Source organism: Calonectris borealis, chromosome 8, assembly GCF_964195595.1.
Source record: "Calonectris borealis chromosome 8, bCalBor7.hap1.2, whole genome shotgun sequence".
Lineage (NCBI taxonomy): Eukaryota > Metazoa > Chordata > Aves > Procellariiformes > Procellariidae > Calonectris > Calonectris borealis.
The window spans coordinates 30839142-30856658 of record NC_134319.1 but is presented as its reverse complement, the minus strand read 5'-3'; the positions used below and the strand labels follow the sequence as shown (position 1 = coordinate 30856658).

General features: G+C 50.1%; 1 protein-coding gene across 3 annotated transcripts in view; it reads left to right on the top strand.

The window, feature by feature from the left end:
* Positions 1-7423: 7423 nt before the first annotated feature.
* PBX1 (PBX homeobox 1) overlaps positions 7424-17517 on the top strand; it is a 134520-nt gene continuing 124426 nt past the window's right edge. For all 3 annotated transcript variants that reach the window (XM_075156764.1, XM_075156763.1, XM_075156765.1), the window contains exons 1-2: positions 7424-8410; positions 11013-11086. In XM_075156764.1, coding sequence (XP_075012865.1) covers positions 8220-8410; positions 11013-11086 — 265 coding nt within the window. In that variant the 5' untranslated portion in view covers positions 7424-8219. The remainder of the gene's footprint in view (positions 8411-11012; positions 11087-17517) is intronic.

The window sequence follows — 17517 nt, the reverse complement described above, 5'->3', positions numbered from 1 at the left end:
GAAAGAACAATTAGCTGGAGGAAGGGGCTGAGCAGCCTGGAACACAGGAGGAATTTCGGCTCTCTTATTTGAGGCCAGGGCAATGTGAACCGAGGAGGGTCTTCCCAGCCCAGGCCTTGAAATTCAGGCTTCCGCGCAACACCCACCTGGGGCCTCTAAAAGTTGAAAGCCAGGTCTTTACTGTGAGTAAATTGGTACTGCTTCAAATGAGGTTTATTGATCTACATCCTTTGGGGACCTTCCCCGGTATAAAACTGGGGGAAAAGCAGCACATTAGAGTTGTTGAAAGCTTTTTGAGTTTTACATGTCCTTTTGTCTTCCCCATTGCCATGCCAATGGCGCTCTCATCCTTTTTCCAGCCCTCTGACAAATATCTTCTGGCCCTCTCCCAAAGAGCCCCATCTCTTGGACACCTTGACTTTTGCACTCATTAAATGGAGGGTGGGAAGGTTGAAGCTAAATAGACCAGTGTGGAAGGCTGCAGGCTCGTTCCAGAGCAGTGTCTAAGACCTCCACATCCTTTGACTCAACAGGACCTCCTCCCAAAAGCCACAATCCCACTGAACCTGACTTTCCATTCTCAGGGCTGTGGCTTTCCCTCCCTAGCAGGTGCTGAGCTGACGGGGTCGGTGGGCCACCCATTGAGTGTGAGGGCTAGGTGGCTTTGAGCTCCCTGCAAGATGCGAACAATTTTTGCTCTGCAGGCTTTGCTCTCCTTCAGAGCTAGTGACAACCTGTCCTTTCTGGCTTCCCCGCTGGAGAACAGTGCCTAGGGAGGGCAACCTGCTCCCCCAGCCAGGCTTCCAGCTCCACATGTCCCACAGCACCCAGGTGCCGCTGGAGTATAGATGTGTCCTTATCAAACAAGCAGCCTTTGATAGCTTATCTTTCTTCTAGGCTTAACCTGCCTAAGTCTTTTTGGGGTGAGATACGATATGCGACTTGACAGCACTTCTAGGTGAGATTTTTTCCTCCTGGGAAAGCGTGGTAAGAAATTAAGCTTTGCAGGTTTTCTGCCCAGTCGACCAGGAAAAATAAAGTCCTTGGTGAACTTGGGTTGGGTCTGGCGGCAGGACAGCTGCTGGTGTGATTTGTGGTTATTCTCTTCTGCAGCACTGCCTCCTTACTCACAAGTGAGAGGCAAGTGGTTTTGACACCTCTTTATGACCTAGGAGCCACAGGGAAGTGGTGGTGTCCGGAAAGACAAGGTCATCAACGAGGGTGATGCAAGCATCTTTAGTTCATCTGACTGTACGAGAATCCAAATATTTTCAATTCATAAGAATTAAAGTGAACATCCTAGTTTTAGCTTGCTGGTTATTTGAAATTTGGTGCTTCCCAAGGTGGTGTGCAATATAGGGATATTACTGGGAAAGCTGTTGATAAGAGCAATAGCGAAAATGGATGTCTGGTTGTGAAGCCTATCGGTCCTACAACCTTCAGGGCCTGCCAGGGGACATGTTTCCTGGGCTGTGAAGAACCAATATGGGACACAATCGTATATCAGTGATTATATCGATCACTGTCTCAGACCCATTCAGTCAAGGGCACCAGCACCTTTTGGAGAGGAAGTGTCGCTCCTGCTCCGGGCGTCTGGGAAGCGTTTTGAATGTGTGGCAATGACTGCGAGCGAGGGGAAGTGACTCTGTTTCAGGGAATGCTGGGCCCACGCTCGAACCAATTAGTAGAATGGAGCTGAGCAAAGTACAGGAGGGACCAGACTGATAATAAGCAAAGTGCTCAAATATGGGAAGTTGGGGAAGAAGCCAAATGAAAATGAAATGAAAGGCTAAGGTCCAACTTTGGCAGTCGTGTAAAAAGGATGGGACAGCTGATAATAGGAAAGCCTGCAAGAACACTGGGTCAAAACCCCTGCCAGAGAAACTGGAGGAATCTGTGAACAAGCCAAGGGGGGGATTTATCGAAAAGCGAGCGAGCAAATTGGAGCTGTTGGCTTGCTTACCGTCATAGAGACGTAAGTCTCTCACTGTGACCTCTTTGCTCACTGCTTTGTGGTGATGGCCAACTCGAGAGATGCATGGGACGATAGGGCTCTAGCTCAGAGAGCAGCAAGGGTCTTCTTGGCAGACCTTTGCATGGGGGGACACTTCCCACCAACTTTACTGCTGTGGCGGGGCAGAGGGTGTTTGCTCTATCCCTTGATTCAGGGCTGGTGAGAATTGTCTTTGGGGATAGCCTTAAACGCCTCTTTTATGAAGGTGAAATCAGAAATCTGTAGCTGAGCCTCTTCCTTCGCAGCCTTTCTCAGCCTTGGAAATCTATGGAAAGCTCAAGAGAGGAGAAACTACTCCATAAAGAGGAGAGGAGAGGAGAACTCCATAAAGACCATTTGAAGGTAGATGATGTGGTGGAAAACATCCCATAATCATGAGTCTGCATCTGAGACACAAAGAAAGTAATTCTAGATACTTATAGTTCACCTGAAGCAGCAGGGATTTCTTTCACTGTGCTCAAGGTAGATACTACGTGATCACCTTTGGGCGATAACCTCGGCTCTTGCTAGCCGTTCACAGAGGTAAGGCCCTTCTTCTTCCCGTCCCTCCGCTTCCTCATCTGTAAAAGAAGGCTAGGGATATGCCTTCTTAGCAAATCATCTGAAAATGGGCTTTCTACAAAAATGAGCCCATACTGCTGGTGGTGAAGAGGAGGTGACTTCCATTTGGAGGCCTGACTTGTGAGATCTCATGGAGAAGCTGTGGAATACAGTCCAGTCATGTGTTTGTCCCTCTAATGTGGCTTTCTCTTTTTAAAAGCACTGTGCGGAATGTGAGACACACTAGATAAAAGTGAATTTAACGGCTATTTTGTATCCTTTGAGGAACATCAGTGTTGGCTGAAAGAGGGTAAAAGACCTTTTTTGTTGAATCCGGAATAGACCTGCTTTTATTGGAGGACTCTGTGACTGCTTTTCTTGATATTTCCTCTGATAGCTTTTACCTGACTTGTTTTCAAAATCCTTGTTGGATTTTTTTCAGTCTTCAAAAACTGCATTTCCTTGCTGAAATTCAAGTTTGGGGTCTGGAAAAATGTCCAAAATGGTTTTGCAGATGGCTTGCTGTGATGTAGAAGTCCCAGAAATAGGACATGCTGTAAGGGAAGTCACCTGTTTACTTCCAGGAGGGCAGAGAATTTATTTTAAACAATGCTATTTTCTTTTCAATTACAGACGTTTTTGTGGAAAAAAAATTGCAACAGTCTCTAAGAAAGAGCACGTGATTACAATTAAAGGATGTGTTGTGCTGTATCAGAAGGTAGCACTTAAACTGGGGAAAGACTGAATATTGACTATAACTCATTGTAATTATACCATCTATTTCAAACATGTAAGTATGTTTGGTAGCACTTACACATTTATGTCAGCTATTGGGAAAAGCCGTTTTCCTTTTTGGTAAACTTCTGATGGTAAGAATTTTGTTACTTGCATTTGAATAAGCAACAAACAACAAGTTTAGATGCAATGAATTTTTGCGTGAGCAGAAGTTGATGCCCTCTCCTGTGGTTGTAGTATTTTACCCATGTTCAGGTTGTTTGTAATTATTTTGTGAATAGGAAATATTAATAAGCGATGCATTAATTAAGACATGCATTTCTTAATAGAATACACCACGACCATGGTAAAGTCGGTGTGATGCAGGGGATTAAGCGTGTGGCCGGGAATGGGGTGAGTGGGAATCCATTTCTGGCTCTTCCACTGCCTGGCCAGTTCTTCCCACCTCCTTTAACTGGGATCAGTGGTATCGAGCGCCCTTTGAAACGGCTTTGAGATCTACAGATCGAGATCACTCCAGAAGGTACTTTGCTCAAGTCTAACACACAAATCCCTCAAAAAACTTGAACGCTGATTTAACCTGGCACCGTGAGTGAAGCCGTGTCTCTGCTAAAATTGATGAGAAAACTCCCTTCGCTTCTGGGGACTGGGATCCTTCACCAGGGGAAATCATTCTGAGCCTATTTCCTTTCCTTTTGACATTTTCTGTCTTATCAAAAGCCAAAGGAGTAAGGAAGAAGGTTAATGACTAAATTGACAAATAAACAATCAGTTCAAAGCAGCAACACAACATTTCCGGGAAAATTTAAGAATCTCCTCTGGAAACTGGTTAGGAATTTAAACTCTGCCGCGCTTCAAGCCAAGAGAGACCATCCATATGGAGCTCACCATGTTATGGGGGCTGCGGCTGGTGGGAAATAGGAAGGGCTTTGGTTTTTCCATGGAATATGTTAGAGGAAAATTGCAGAAGAGGGAGGAAAATTAATTTGGTCATGATGAATGGAGAAGGGCATGGCCACAGAGGTGTCTCAAGTAAAGCCCCTCCGACGGTGTTATGTACAATCTGTACACTGTCTGATGCTGGGATGTCAGGTTTTGGACAGCAAAGCAAAAGAGTCCGTGGCTCTTCTCACCAAGAAGAAAATATTTAAGGAGCCACAGGCCTTGAGACCGCTTTTCATCCCATTGCAGCGTGAGCATTGAGCGACGATGATGAGGAGATGCTTCCCTCGTGCTCAGAAAGACAGAGTGGCTTCGTTTTCAAGGGCTCCACTTTGCCACAGTAATGGTGCATTAACAACAGCTTGATTTTCATTTAATAAATAATAGGAATTATGCTGCGATGGAGCCAAGATTTTAAACAAGAGGCTCCCGTAAACATTTTCTTCAGGAATCTGCGATAAACCAAAGATAGTGTTAGACGTACTCGGAGGGAGTGGGGATGCCAGACTTGGAATCTGTCCATCTGCTTCACCATTGAAACAAAACCACTTTATAACAACCACAGAGGAGAGGAAGCGATGCAGCTTGGCACATACACTTACACTATGTGTGGTGGAAATGTTTATTCTTTATTTCAGAAAGATTTAGTGGGTGTAGAGATAATAGAGCGTAGCGCTCGCTTGTGTCTTGGGGAAGGAGGGGTGATGGTGTTTGGGTTTTAAGGGAGTCCAGTGTCAGCTCCCACGGGGAATATTTTCCGTAATACCTATTGCAATCTCATGCACTTGGAAGGCAGGAGGAGACGGAGGAATGAAATGTGCTTTTCAGGAGAGGTGTTGTACAGGCCCCAGGATTAGTTATCTCTGACAGGAAGGATTTTACAGACTCCAGCAGACAGCAGAGGCAGAGTCCTGGCCATTTCTGCGTTGGCCCAATGGCTCCTCCGAGGCCTCGTGCTGGGATGCTTCCCTTGGAGCGGCTCGGGTCGCCCTGCCCCTCTCCCTGTGAGAGGCCGTGGGGCTGCCTGGGGCTCACCGACCCCACAGAGAACTGGCCTCGCCCCCACATGTGCCTCGTACCCTACCCGCGCCAGCTCCCCGAAGGGTCTTCTGGCTCCCGCTCTCTCATGTCTACCTGATGTGCTGAGGCATCGTGTCGTGACTTGGGAAACGGGGGAAGGATCTGCCATACAAGAGCCTGCAGGGTCAGCAGGCCACCACGTCCTGTGGTCCCCGATGTCCCTGTCTGTCCCCCCCCCAGCCACCGCTCCCTTTTCCGCTGTGCACGTTCAGCTCTGCTGCGCTGCCTCTCCTCAGAGCCGCTCAAAATGAAACCCGAAAGACCCTGGGCTGACCTCTGGGGATGGGAGAGTCCCTGCCAGAGTTTGAGACAGCGTATGTCTAGACTTGGTGTGTGAGCGAGCGAGGGAAGGGATGACTAAGTGTCTGAAAGTTTGGACCTTTGGAGAGGAGTCCCTTGGCTCCTTGTTTCTTGGATAAAGTTCCGCTTCCTGTGGAGCCATGGAGATAAAGGATATTTTTCTTCCTTTTTTTGCCTTTTCAAAAAAGTAAAAAATATATAGATACGTCCTGGGCGAGAAAGCAGAAACCTTTGAAAAATTTTGGCAAATCAAGAAACACAAAGAATGTGTTGAGTGAAACATTTCATAGCGACAAAAATCAAAACATCTCACTTCGCCTTCAACCGCTTTAAAACATTTTAATGGTTCGAAAGGAAATTTCAAAATGAAAAGTCATGTTTTGCTTAAAACACTGGAAAGTGTTTCATTAAAAAGGAAGAGTGGAAGCAAAACAATTGCCTTTTTTTTTTTTTCTCTTTGAGATCAACCTGATGGCTCTTTCCCCAACCTGTGCTGAGGTCAAGGGACCGGGGCTGGGCGTTGCATTATGAGGGGCCTGGAGCCGGCAACCCTCAGATCTGAGAAAGGGACAATCTGATGAAATCATCTCCCACGCAAGAAATTCTTGTATCACCATAACTACCTTTTATTTGTTCTTTTTTAAATACAAATCTGCAGGCAAGCCCAGTCCCGGGGCCATCCCTGCGCACCAGCCGGTGCCTACAGAGGTCTTTTCGGCCACAGGACGGTCTGAGATCCCGGGGACCGCAGAAAGGGGCTGGGGAAGTGCTTCTCCCCCGGAGTGCCGTGACACTGGGACGCCAAGGTCTGAATGGCAGTTTTGGTGGCCTTGGGACCTCTGCTAGCTTCCCCTGCCCTGTTTGGGCAGCTGAGGGACCATCAGGTGTGGGATGTGGCACCGCCAGCCCGTGTCATGTCGTTGGGAAGGCCCTGCTTACCAGACAGCGTGGGTCAGGGAAGAGGAAGGAGAGAAACAGCACTGTGAGGGGACACCGGCGCCTGAGGTGAGAGCGAAAGAGCTCCCTGGGGGCTACAGCACAGGGGGGACCCTGCTCCCACCCGGGGTGCGGACCTGATGTGGGGACAGCGTGGGGAGCCAGAGCTGGCTGGGGGGGCAGCAGGGAGGCACAGAGGCTGCCTGAGGGGCTTTGGGGGGGCTGCGGGGCGATGGGGAGGCTGAGGGGAGATGGGGGGCTGATGGGAGGCGGGAAGGCTGGCTGACGAGAGCTGGGGGGGCTGAGAGGAGCCTGAGGGGCGGCGGGAAGGCTGAGGGGAGCCTGAGGAGCAGCGTGGGGGATGCGATGAGCCTGCGGGGAACTCGAGGGCGGCAGGGGGGCTGTGGGAGCAGTGGGGAGGCTGTGGGGAGCCTGAGGGGGCCATGGGGGGCTGAGGGGAGCCTGAGGAGCAGTGGGCGGGGCTGAGATGAGCCTGAGGGGGCAACGGGGGGCTGAGGGGAGCCCGAGGAGCGGCGGGAAGGCTGAGGGGCACAGCTCTGAGGGGAGGTGGAACGCGGGCAAGGGCCCGAGCCGAGCATGAGGGGAGACACGCAGAGCTGCGATGGCTACTGCTGCAGCTCGGCCGCGCTGCCCCTTCCCCCTCCGCCCGGCGGCCGAGGCCGCTTTAAGGCGCGGGCGGGGCGCGGCCCCCGGCCCACCTCTGAACCCGGAGATTGACGGGCGGCCGCGGAGGAGGCGGGGCGGCCCGCGGGGGCCGGCCTTCCCGCCGCCGCCGCCAATGGGGCCGGGGGGGCGGGGAGGCGCCGCTGCCCCTTCCTCCCCCCGCCCCCCGGGCTCCTCCGTGCCAGTTTGAGGAGTCCGGAGCCGAACAAAAGCAGGCGGCGAGGGCCGGGAGCGGTGCGCGCAGGCCCGGCGGAGGGGGGGGCCCCGCTGTCGGCCGCGGAGCGGTGCGGGCCGCCAGCCAGCCCCGAGCCCGGCCCGAGGGTGGGGGAAAGTTTGGAGCCCTCCCCCGGAGCGCGGGGGCTCCGCCGCGCTCCGGCCCCGGCGCTGCCATCGCGGGCGGCCGCCCCGCTCCGCCCCGCCGCGGCCGTTGCTGCTGCTGCTGCTGCTGCTGCCGCCGCCGCCTCCTCCCCGGGCGCAGCCCCTGCCCCGCCGGCCCCTGCCCCCGCCGGCCCGCCCGCTGCCTCCCCGGGCGCGGGGCTGCGCTGCCCTGCTTTTGGAGTCGCCGCCGTTTCCCCTCCCTTCCCCGGAACCCCCCCTTTCCCTCCCTCCTCCTCCTCCTCCTCCTCCTCCTCCCCTCCCTCCTCCCTCCCTCCTCCTCCAGCAGCCAAAGGGATTTTTTTTCCCCTTTCTTTTCTCTCCCTCTCTCTCTTTTTTTTTTTTTTTTTTTTTTTTGCATTTTTTCCCTCCTCCTCCTCCTCTTCCTCCCCGCCGCGGAGCCGGGCGCCAGCGTGAAGGATAAATAAAAAGCGAAGAGGAAGAGGCTGGGGAGGAGGAGGAGGAGGAGGAGGCGGGGGGGGAGGAAAGAAGAAGAAGAAAGCGAGCAAGAAAAGAAAGCGAGGAGCCAGGCGGCCAGCCCAGCCGCGCCGCTCCCGGCAGCCAGGGCAGGAGGAGGCGGCGGCGGCGGCGGAGCGGGGGCCGGGGGCCGGCGATGGATGACCAGCCGCGGCTGATGCACACGCACAGCGGGGTGGGGATGCCGGGGCACCCGGGCCTGTCCCAGCACATGCAGGATGGACCAGGCGGGGCGGAGGGGGAGGCAGGCAGGAAGCAGGACATCGGAGACATCTTACAGCAGATCATGACCATCACGGACCAGAGTTTGGACGAAGCGCAGGCCAGGTGAGAGCGGCGGCGGCCGGCGGCGGGGGCGGGGGGGGGAGGCAGGTGCCGGGGAAGTTTCCCCCGCGCCCCGGCCCGGCCTTTGTTGTCCGGCGGGGGGAGCGCGCCCGGCCGCGGGGCGCATCGCGCGGGGACGGGGGTCCCGCTGCCGGGAGGCTGGGGACGTGGGAGGGGGAAAGAAAGGGGACGGGTTAATTTTTTTTCCTTCCTCCCACCCCCCAACTTCGTGGCGGTTTCTGTGGGTCGCAGCGCCCACAGCCCGCGGGGGCCCCCCCCTCCCGCCGGCCCCTTCCCCACCGGGGGTTCCAAACTCGGGCTCGGCCGGGCAGTCGGCCTGGTTTTTCCCAGCATTTTTTGGGGTGGGGGTTAAATCCGGAGGGAAGTGGTTGTTGAAGCTTCACGCTGGCTGGGCGTGCGGGGGGCTCTGCTTTGGGTTCCTCCGAAAGAGGCACGAAGTCCTGCTCCATTTTTTTTAGGGGCGTTAATGTTCTTTTTTAGGGCCCCGTAGTGGTGTTATTTTTAAGGCCGTGTTTTTGTGCTTGGAGGATGCACATAGAAGCTTTTATTTTTTTTTTCCTTAATTGCAGAGGTATTTAAATAGGAAAAAAAAGACTGTAAAAACCGGTAACCGAATTGCCCCCGGCTTCAAGGAGTGCAACCTAATACGCACCTTCAAAGGCGCTAGCAAAAGTTAAGGGAGGGGGAAAAAAAAAAATCCCCAAATTGAAGGCACAGATGAAGGAATAATAAAGGAAAAAAGTTGCCCTGAATTGCCTGGGGGACACTTGAAATTTCTTCAGGGCTGCAGAGCTGCTAGGTGTGGTGTCCTTCCCCCTGGCATTCATGCCCCGAACTGGAGCAGATTGCTAGAATACATTGTTCCTGGAAAAACGCACCGCACAACCCCAAAACTCACCTAATAAGAACTTCCAGAAGGATAAAAGTACCCCCCAAACCTCGGCTTACATCCTCCCTGCCTCTCCAGCTTGTATAAAGCGCCCACTTACCGAAAAGGCTTGTTGCTGGACTGATCTTATTAATTTTCTTATGTTCTTGCAGGGGCAGAGTAGCTGTTAGGAGGAGGAAATCATGCACCTTCTCCCCGGCCAGACCCGGGGCAGTGAGGGGATCTTCCTTCGGAAAGTTGCAGGAATTGTGTGTGTTCCTGCCTGGATAATTTAGTGTAGTTAGTTAAATCGATAAAACCAAAGCAGAACAGAGCTAGGAGATGGCTTTATGGGTTTGCCTTGCTGGGATCTTTCAGCTGCTTCCTCACACTACTTTTTTTTTTTTATTATTATTATTTTTAATTCTGAGCTGCCAAACATGCCATATTTATCAGTGATGTTTGGCTTTGCATTTCTTCCATCCATCCTACTATTACATGGTTGTTTTGCTGCCTCTTTTCTCTTTTCTTTTTTTTTTAAATGAACTTTTGGGAAGATGCAAAGTGCCGGTATTATTTGTAAGAGGGCCCCTACGGCATATGTATGTGATTTGTGTATACCCAAATGTCTGCGCCCATCTGGGTGTGCTGATAAGGGACTCTGTGGTTCTGCAAGGGTATATACCTTTGAGAGACTTCATCAGATATATAAATCTTTTTAACATGTTGTGGGTGGTGGGGTAAGTAGTGTGAATGTTTGCCAGATGTTCACATCGCCTTTCGTGTGTAATTTCGGTTGGTAAACAGAAATCCCGTAACCGGCGCCTGATAGCAACAGCCCTTTATACAACTAAACCCCTGACAAAATGATCGTATGGCTTAAGAGAAAATATAAAATCACACTGTTTGTTTGCCTCAGCAAGCACATGGTGAGTTTTAAAACCAGCCGATTAAAACTGTCCCCCCCAGCCTCTCGCCTTTCCTCAGAATCCACAGGAGAACGGTCAGCTCTGAAATAACAGCAGCCGAAAAGAACGGCATTGAATAGCACGCCCTCCCCTTCCCAGAAGCAGCTGGCTGTGTTTTTAAATGTGTTTACTGTCCCAATTGCAAAGAATTAAATTTTAACACCTGCAAATAAGCTGGGTGTAAGTAGCATGAAGGCAGAGGAATGGGTTTCTCTCTCTCCATACATGTGCGTGCGTCTCTGCTCCAAGTTGGGCGCTGAAATTCCCCGAATTGACAGCTCTAAGCAGAGGATGTTTCCACCGCTGGGGCAAGGGGGGGGGGGGTATTTCCCCTCTGCCTTGCAGGACGAGCCTAATAAAGCACACGGCTGGGTTTAATATCGGTAGGTGGGGGTCGGAGAGAGCCCAGTGCTCTCTCTGTATTGAATAAGACAGTTGAACCGAGCTTGGCTCCCAAAAGCTGCTGGCTTCGGCTTGGCGCATTGGCTGGCTCGCGCCGGTGGTGGGACCCACTCGGTGGCAAAGGCGATTTTCAAGCCATTCCTAAATTGGCGTAATTCATCTCCTCTGTGTTAGGTAGGTGACTCAAGTCCTAGCAGGGATGATGGTGGGGCCGAGGGGGCTCAAACGTGTGTCCCCCCCCCCCCCCCCACCTTCAGCACGCACACGCTGGCCGATGTGAATTTGGAAAGTTGTTCCCCGTGGTGACATCCTAACCTCACCCTCCCCTCTTTTCTTTTCTCTCCAGGAAACATGCTTTAAACTGCCACAGGATGAAGCCAGCCCTTTTTAATGTCTTGTGTGAAATCAAAGAAAAAACAGGTAGGAAATCAATGCTGTTGGTTCTGTATTATTTTTCTTTCTGCTCTTTGAGGGTTTTATTCCACCAAGTTTGTGGGGCCCCCCCCTCCCCATGTAGCAGTATTTAAGTGGGGAGAAATAACTCGCCGGTATTTAATGCTTCTGGCAGTGGACTTGCATGATGTGGTTTGTGTCTGGAAGGGAAAATATCATGGTTTAATTTCTATTGTACAGCCTCTTTTTATTTATTGCTTTTTCTGGGGAGAAGAAAAAATCAAAACCGTTGCAATTTCTCTCTTGCTTTAGTTTCTTCTTTAAGACATGGCACTGTTTAAAAAAAAAAAAAAACTTGAGTACAGAGTGGGGGGAAAAAAACCCCAACAAAATGAAATTGTGCAGTTTTACGACTGCTACTCTTCAGGTAAACATAAAGGTTTCTTAGGGTTTTTTTTCTGAAGAAAGGGTTAAAATGCGCTTGTCTGCCAATCATGCAGGCTAGCTCATGTAAGAGTGAGTTGTCAGTTGCCTTTAGTGAAAGCAATATATTAGATTGTTAGTTACTTTAGGGTACTGTTGTTTTATGGCATGGGGTGTTCTCAGGCTTCTAAAGAAGCTAATGGCATGAGAGCGTTGGTTCTGCCGTTTCCCACTTTCCAGACCTCCTACCATGTACTAACACACTTATAACACATCCCAGGGGGGCATTTAAATTTTAAAAGCAACAATTAAAAAATAGCAGTCATCAATCAAGGGTGATCTTAAACAACAGATGCTCAGGGAAGGACATTTAGCAACATGCACCACTTATTTATTTATTTGTTGGAATCTCCTTTTTTTAATTAAAAAATGGGGGGAATGATGGAAATTCGGCGTGGGGGGGTTTAATCTCTGCTGTTGGCTTTCTGAGCTGACCAGAGGTGATCAGCGGGCTTTTCTGTGGTGATCCAGCTGCCTTGTTTTAGCACACTGCAAAGTACTTGACTTCTCTCCCCCCCCCCCCCTTTACAACAAGGACTGTAACAGTCAATAATTCATATCTAAACCATATAAGCAAGGGCATGACATGAATGAAAGTGACAATAAATATGATTGCACACCCAGTTGATATACATTGATAGTTACACATAAAAGGGGAACAGCTTTCAGAAACCTGAATCTGGGTTTTATTTTTTTTTTCTTAAATATATATATAAAACCTCCTAGCGTGAGCAGCTGATTGAAAATACAATTACTTGACTCTTGCAATATATATAAAATGACTAAGGGGACCCTTTGTTAAACGTTGTTTGTGCAGCGTGTAGCCCAGACAAAGCACCTACCGATGGCATTCGGCTCTCTGAAGTCCTTACGGCTGCATGGCCGGGTCTGACCTTACCGAGAGGTCCTTCCTTATGAAGTTTCCATAATACCAAGCAGTGGGTTTGGTATGGGAACCTTCGTAGAGTTCATATGATGTAACGTGAGAGAGTCTGCTTAGAGAGAAATTTTATGGGTGGTTTTGTAGTCTTTCCTTGTGTGCCACCCTAAAAAAAGGAGCCACCAAGTTCCTTTCCTTCCTCTCTCTTTCTCCGTTTATTTTCTGTGAGCCAAAGAAAATGTTTGTCTGCCTTTTCTCCGAGTGTATTTGATGCTGTGTATGTTGTCCACGCAGGGGTATTTTTTGGCAGGGTAACCAATTAATCCCGGCTCGGCTTTGCCATCGGTACAGTCACAAAGTTAGGGGATGGGGAATCCACTAGGACCAAACCTGGTGGGAAATCCAGGTGACCTCCTGGGTCCTCGGGGATGCTGTGGGGTCCTGGCGAGCTGGGGAGCGATGGGGAGCTGTACATACCTGCGGAGACTGGGGTGGGATAATTTTGTCTGCTAAGGAAAATCGAGAGAGATGGTATAGGGCAAAGCATGCTGCTGGAAATAAAGGATAGTCAGGTGTGGACTGGGGCTGTCTTACATTGTTTAAAATTTTATTTGTTTGTTGCTGTTGTGCCTGGTTTACTTGGCTACGGGGCCGCTGTACAGAGGTCTCCGAAGAGGTTGAATTAAGATGGCTTTTGGAGCGTCGTTTATCTACCCTCGGATAGGTTTATGGTGAATTATTTTACTTTGCAAATTCAAAGACCTCCTCCCCTCTGCCCCATCTGCATCCCCAAAAGTCACACTTTGTAAGGAAGCAAATGGCCAGATGGTTTTGTTTTATTTTTATTTTTTTCTTAATTATTGCTTTGTGGGCCCAATGCTAGGAGGAAGTTAGCCTTGTTTTTTCTGGGGCTGAGGGTACTGCCTGCTTCTGTTTGCTTACTCCTTCCTTTTGGGCAGCAGTGTGAAAGTTGAGCCAACTTCTCTCTTCCCACTTTCCATTTTGCTTCCCAGATTTTTGCATGTGTCGCGTTTGAAATCCTGGTGATTGTTTGTGGTCACTGGTGGGTGTTTGAAAGTGCGTGCGTACATCTTCCCCCCGGCGTTATGATGTGCAGAAATGTGCGTTCGGTTACCCCGCTGCCTGATTTAAGTGACTCCAGAGCCTTACGGAGACTTTACCACCGTCTCTCGCAACATTATGGCTAATATTTCATAGCGTTAACGTTGTCTTGAGCAAACCCAAAGTGTCCATAAAGTTCTTAGAAAAAGAGGTCGTCCGTATTGGACAAAGAATTCCCTTTTGTACTTGGGCTCTTCAGTTATTTTAAAGCATTTATAAACACTTTAAAGAATAATAATAATAATAACAATAATAAAAGCTTGGTGGGTTGTCTTTTGTCTGCCACCTGGAGATTGCTGCTTTTGGGGTGATATCTGTTTAACAGTAACAAAAGTTGAGGTTTGCTCTGAGTGGGAGCACGTGGGGGGGGGGAAAAGATTGCCGCTTAAATATACGTATAAGTTGTTGGCGTTCATTTGGTGTGTTTTCACTTGCTGTTGGTCGCTTTGTTGCGAGGGAAGGGGCAGGACTGCCTTCAAATGGCTGGCTGGCTTTTTGGAATAATAATTATGGAAATGGGAGGCATTGTTGTCCTAAATACAATTGATTCCTCCGTCAATAGGGATTGAAATCGGAAATTGCATTGCTGATTTATAAAAAGTTTGAAGGCAGGGGTAGGGGCTCCGTCTTTATGGCCTTTCCCCCCCCCTTTGTTTTTTTTCCCTCTCTCTTGGTATGTTTTTTTTTTTAAGCTGTTCTCTGCATGAGCAGAATAGCTAAGCAGAAGAATCAGGCAAGGCGTACGCAGACGTGGGGTCCTTGGATGGCAAACTGGAAAATATCTGCTGTCAAAATGCAGCAGCATCTATTTCAGCTGTGAACCTTTCCCAACTCCCATCTCGTTCGGCGGGGACCGGCGGGGAGAGGCTGAGCGCAGGATATATGACCATTTAATCTGATTCCTCCTCCTTAAGAGCTTTTCCCATCGTTTCACTTTCTCTGCTCTTCTGGGGGAGGTGAGGGCATTGGGCAAATTCTACTTCTTAAAAAGACCCTGACTTTGTATTTGAAATCCCGCGATTTTTATTTTCTTACCCCCCTCGCCCTTCTGTCTTGAAGGAATTCGGGGTTAAAAGGAAAATGTACATACCGCCAACGGGGGGAATTTGCGAAGTGGAATATTTATAGACAGCACTGATTAGCTGTGCAATTGTTGTTGAATAATGGGTTTGTTGTGGTTTTTTTTTTTTTTAATTTTAGAACATAATAGCTATATAAGGTGCCTCTTAGCTACCTTTCCCTGTGCATTATCTTCACCAAACTTAACTCAAATCAGATCTTTGGAGGAGGTAGGATTTTTTTCCCCTTCTTTTCTTCCTTAACACCCCTTTGTTCTCTCCAGCTCTGTGTTCAATTAACACCCCCATCGCAGAACTGTAGTCTCTTTTTTTTTTAATGTCTGTTACTGTATTTCACTTCTGACACCTCTCTTATTATTCTTGCCTGCTATTTCTCTTTAATATAGCAATTACGATGTGGGGTTTCTTTCTTTATACCGCCCTCCCTTCTTTTCTCCCCCCCCTCCCAACTAAAGCCCCACCAAGAGCAGAGCACAGGGAGAAGAGGGGCAGCCGCGGTGTGTGCAGCGCTGGTGTTTTTGGGGTGCGGGGCAGAGCTGCAAGCGGGGTATGCTTGGATGGCCCCTTGGATGAAGTTTTTCACAGGGCAGGATGGGGCAGCTTGCTTTCCTTCCCCTCCTCCCCCCCCCAGCCCTTCTCTAGGGTTTCAAACCTTGCCCTCCTTCTTATCCTGCATTTCCACCAGGGTTTCCCAAGGCGCAGGGGAGTTAAACACCTCGATTTGAATTTCAATGCAATTCTTGCACCTAAGGCTTCATTCTGCTTCTGCAAAAGCTCATAATGAAAGTGCTGGCGCTCCAGGCCCCGGAGGATCGGGGTCCCCACTCTGCTCTCGGCAGGTCCAGCCCTTGCCCGGCTGCTCTCCGTCCTGCCCTTCAAAGGGGAGGAAGCCTTTGCTTTGATTTTCTTTTTTTTTTTTTTTCCCTTCCAGTTGAAAGGCTTTGAAAGCAAAAGTGATGTTTCCCTCTCCAGCCGGTCAGGCTCCCTATAGGGACAGGGTCTGCCAGATCCCTGGTATGGCTGCGCGGGGGGGAAGCGAAACATTTTGGGAGAGCAGGGCCTCCAGCCAGCCAGCACTGCCCCCCTCTTTGCAGCTCACAATTAAATTGCTTCCAGAAACCTGATGTCTTCAAGGGAAAGGAGGGAAGGGAACGTGCAAGGAGCTGGAAGATGGGGATGGTTTGGGAGGGAAGGTGGCGTCTGGGAGACCTTGGCTTGGTGGAGGGCTGTATTACCGCAAGAGGAGCGGCCACCTCTGGAGACTGGCTGGGAGGGATTGGAAACCAGTCACCCTGATGGGAAGGAGGACATGTCCCAGTAGGTCCTGGTGGCTGGAAGGAGCAGCATCGTCAGGATTGGACTTGAGTCACTGCAGCGTGTCCTTTTTCTCGGCTTTCCTCTTCCAGCATGGCGTTGTCCATCAGGGATCTGCTGGGAATGGATAGCTTTGGAGGAGTGTGCTTGCAGAGAGATTTCTCTTTTTCCTTTTTAATTTTATATTTTCCTTCTCTCCCCTGGTAGCATGTGGTTGGAGCTCTTTGAACGGAGCAGGCTTAATTAGTTTAATCAAAATTGGTCTCCTGCAATCCTCCAGGGGAGGAGGTGGGAAGCACGGGGCTGCCAGCAGGCTCTTCCTCCCACCTCCTCCCCCTTGGCCCTGCTGGCAAAGCGGAGAAACCAGGCCTGGCTCTGGCATGACATTACCGCTCCTGAGGGACTCCCCACAATTTGGGGAGTACAGGAGCAAACCTGTTTGGTTTTGTTTCAAGGCTTGTTTTTTGTGGGTGCCTGATGTTGAGTAAACTTTGCTGTGATTGCAGCAGACCAGGAGGATGCTCTTGGAGGGTCTGCTGGGTCCCATCGCTCACTGCCCCCTCTGTTTGCTCTGGGGGGATAGATGATCTCGTCCTCCTGCCCCAGATCCCATGTTCCCAAGTCTCCCAGCCTTTGCTTGCACCAGCCTCTCCTGGTAGCAGATTTTGGGTACTGGTGGCTGTTGGGTGCATGTGTCCGAGGAATGAGGGTGCCGGGAAGGTGCCGTGCCTGCAGCCTGCTCTTTGGATGCTGCCTGCTGACAGCACTGGGCAAGGCACAGAGGAGAAGGAGTCTTCGTGCTTAATTAATGCATGCCGGAAAAATATCTGTATTAACCCGGTGTGTGCATAAATAACAGCTAGCCAGAGCATCCTCTTACGTGAACGTGTTAGTTGTCTTCCCAACTGCCACAGGTCTCTCTCTGCTCCATCTCCCCTCGCCTCTTCATGGTCTTGGCAGCAGTCGAAGTGTTATGGGTGAGTCCAGGGAAAGAGATCTTGTTATTGGGCCTTGTAGCTCCAAACGAGAAACTCAGAAGATCTTTCAGGCCTAAATTTCTCCAGGGAAAAATGGTTTAAGTTCCCTTATTTGAGACCTGCAAAGGGATTTCCCCCTCAGAGCGCTGACTGTCTGCGAGCAGAGCTTTTCTAAACAATCTCAAATGCTAGATTTATTCCTGTTATCATGCTCATGCGCTGCGTGCCGGCTCTAGGTTTGAGGGCAGCGACTGTAAACAAAACGCAGAGAAACTCTGAGACAATTTCATCATGGCTTTTTTGTTTTGCCCCCGTCACAAGGAAATTACTGCATGCAGCAATTCTTTAGGGGAGTAGAATGGTGGTTTAAACGTAAATGGTTTTGTTTGCAGTGAGATACACTAGGCTATGCTGCTGCTGGTGCTTCTGCTGAATCAGAGCTAGGGATTTTGGCGGGGAGGAGGGAGGAATACGGGATTCCTCCTCTGCCTTTGGTTCAGCACCTCGTTCCCCAGTTCCTCCTTTAATCCGGGATCTGCTGTCTTCTCTGCTAATGAAGCTCTGCAAAGGGTTTCATGATCTCTTGGAAATCTGCTGTGAAGC